General features: G+C 43.4%; 1 protein-coding gene across 1 annotated transcript in view; it reads right to left on the bottom strand.

The window, feature by feature from the left end:
- Positions 1-3152, bottom strand: part of itga8 (integrin, alpha 8) — a gene marked incomplete in the record, with an annotated part of 42688 nt that overhangs the window by 4894 nt on the left and 34642 nt on the right. Inside the window, 3 exon segments of the mRNA XM_035672067.1 lie at positions 784-889; positions 1958-2038; positions 2538-2617. Of these exon segments, the coding sequence (XP_035527960.1) occupies positions 784-889; positions 1958-2038; positions 2538-2617 (267 nt within the window).

A 3152-nucleotide genomic window follows, 5' to 3' on the forward strand; every position in this document is an offset into this window, starting at 1 on the left:
CACACACACTCACACACACACGGTCATTAACACTGAAGCAAGTCATCCAAACAGGACATGATCCTGGTGCTGCAGGGCAGGAATTCTGCAAGAGCAAAAACTCCGTCCTCTCTAACTAGAAGCAGCTGCCAACTGGGAAAAGTACCGCAAATGAAAATCATTATCAGCTGCAGGACAGGCCAGACACTGCTGCACTCTGGTTCAATGAAGCAGCCGTCCCTTTAAAACAAAAAGAAATCCCATGTGCGGTGCGTGGACGCACACATGCACATACCCTTATTGTAAACTGTCGCCAGTCTGTCTACCATCATCCCTCCATCTATCTATTTGTCTATACTTCTGTTTGACCTTGTTTTTCCTCTCAGTGATTATTACTCATTACACTGTCCGGTCTTAAGAACAATCCTTCCTCCCTGCCTTCCTTCCTCCTCCCTTCTCGCCTTGCTCCCCATTCCCATCTCTGCTTCACCCCCTTTCTCTCTTTTTCCTGCCTTTACACAAGTAATTACTCTTGAGCTGGAGACCTTTGATCAGGCAGAGCCCAATTCTTTTTAGAGCTACTGTTTTTACTGTGTGTGTGTTACTGTTTACTTCACCTTACAGATCCCCCCTCTTGCTGTAGCCTAATTTACAACTTCCCAAACCTATTTTTCTGGTCTTTTCATCTTAACAGTCCGTGCAGAGACATGCTTTGTGACCAGCAACAACAAAAAGCAAAACAACCCAACCTTACACTTGTCAGTACACCTTTACCTCCCTCTTCACATGGGATTGTGCATTTACCTCGTAGATGTGTGTTACTTGTGGTCCCACATCGTCCTCTTTGACAGGCTTCTCTTTGGGTTCCCAGCGTGGGAATGGCAGCACCACCTGAGAGGGATGAGACACCCTGAGGAGAGGAGAAACAGCTCAGTGACACTGATGCATGTACAGGTTTGGAGGTCAATATAAATATAATACTCACTGATCATACAAGTGTTGACTTTTGGTCACTGTGATCATTCACTTAAGTGTTTTTTTTCCTAGCTGAGGTTTACCAGAGGTTTACTATTTGGTTGTTCCATGTAAGCCTTGTGTAACAAGCTTAGACCTAACCAGCAGGTTGCTTCCCTCCGTGGCATGGCAATGGAAATTTTGTTCTGAAAGTACAATAACTTAGGAACAGGTCTATTTGATTTAGGTAACTGCAGCTTCATATTGGCATCAGCTGAACTATGGAATATGTTTTTGCATGAGGCTAGTAGAGGCTGTGGATTTTTACAGAGAGAAAGGGAAGAGGAATCACTGCAATAGACCAATAACTATATTAACGTACTGTAACTATGGGCAGTGAGTATATAAATATAAAAAATATATGAAGCGGGCAGAATATTAGAAACACCTTTGAATATAATGCCGTCCAGCACAACACCACCACTATGACCTTAATACTAAAACATAAATGGAACTAATACCTCTTGAAATTTCTAAAGTTAAAATACTAGATGGACACAGCTGAGGCAGGACAGTGTCACAGTACAAACGCAGGGACTTGTATGACGAAGTATGTCTTCGTCTCTGTCATCCCAAGTCCTCCTCTGTTTGTATGTACAACTGACCACACCCAAACAACGCCATGCAAGCATCCAAGCTTTGAAGTGTGTATGTTTTTGTGTGTGTATCAATGGGCATATGAGCATCCACGAACACGTAAAAGGCTCGCAAGTCTCCCATGTGCTCATGATTAGTTAAATATTTTTTCCAGATCGGTGTTTTCATGCTGTTTTCCATCTGTATATAAACAGCCTCCACAAATTTAAACATCTTGAAAGGGGCTGTAATATCCTGCAAACACCAACAAGTTTGGGCTGAAACCAGATCAACTGCGTCTTTGTGAAGCAGACACGGCAACAAAGAATTTTGTCACTGTTTCGCAGAAAGGACGCCGTGCTCTCACGTGCTAAGATGCTTGACTCACCCGCGTAGATCAAGTTGAGCTTTGGCAGCGATGGACAGATTCAAACTGACTGGGTTGCTTTCAGAGTTGTCTTTGTTGGAGCTGTGGAGACATTCACAGGGAGTTTAAGGACAAACTAAAGGCATAAAATAAAACACACACTGACTATGCTCTACATTTTGTATATATTTGCAAACTTTTGACATATGGCTGTAGTACAATATGAGTGAATGCAAAGGCTCAGGAAAGCTCATAATAAAGCTGCATTTTTATGTTCAGCTGACTCAAAGAAGAAGTTCTCTGGCAGCATTTAACTGTCTGTGTCTAGTGATGTGATGTATCAAAAGCAATACAGTGAAGCAAACAGTGAACATGTTGTGTAGGGCTTGTCTGCTCTCTGGTGTTCCTCTGGGCCATCTGTCTTCTTCTGTCTCTGCGGTTAGTTTCATCAAACCACAGACAGCGGGATCAGGACAGACACAGAACTTATTTACATGGATCAGAAGAAAGACAAACAGCTCTTTGTGTGCGTGTGTGCGTGTGTGTGTGTGTGTGTTGGGGAGAGGTTGGGGGTATGCGTGAGAGTTGGTGGGTGTGTCACCTGTGGATCTGTAGCTCAAAGCTGATCTTTGGTCCAGCATCATCCAGCCTTTGGACAGAAAACCTCAATCCAACAGACAGCTGGGAAAGAGTGAGGAGAAAAAAAAAAAGACAAAAAGAGACAGAATGTGTAAAAACATGACACGAGAAAGAGGAGGGCACTTAAAGAGAGAGGAAAGACAGCCAGAAATGAGATGCATCTGTACATCAAAGGCAACATCATGTTTAAAGTGTCCAGTAATAGACAGTAAAATCCCTGTTAACTACATCCTCTTCTGTTGTTACACTGGCAGAAGAGTAGGTCTGTGTGTGTTTGCGTGTGTGTTGACAACAGTAGAAATCTGAAATCAGAGAAAATCCAGACTACGAGCACACACTTAAAAGTTAGTTAAGGTTCTTGTCTCTCCCCAGTTTAAATCCCCTGTCCTCTAGGCTAACTCAAAACACGTGGAGGATTTAGTTCATCATCAACCGTATGACGTGTGTGTGTGTGTGTATGTGCTTGTCAGTGTGTATGTGTAACTTTACTGAACAACAGGTCAGACACATGGTCCAGAGAGGGAAATGACAGCATGCAGACTAGCACTTGAGGCAGGCCTGTGGGGGGGGGGGGGGG

The sequence above is a fragment of the Morone saxatilis genome, unplaced genomic scaffold (genome assembly GCF_004916995.1).
Source record: "Morone saxatilis isolate NCDOM2014 unplaced genomic scaffold, NCSU_SB_2.0 Contig24, whole genome shotgun sequence".
Taxonomy (NCBI): Eukaryota; Metazoa; Chordata; class Actinopteri; family Moronidae; genus Morone; species Morone saxatilis.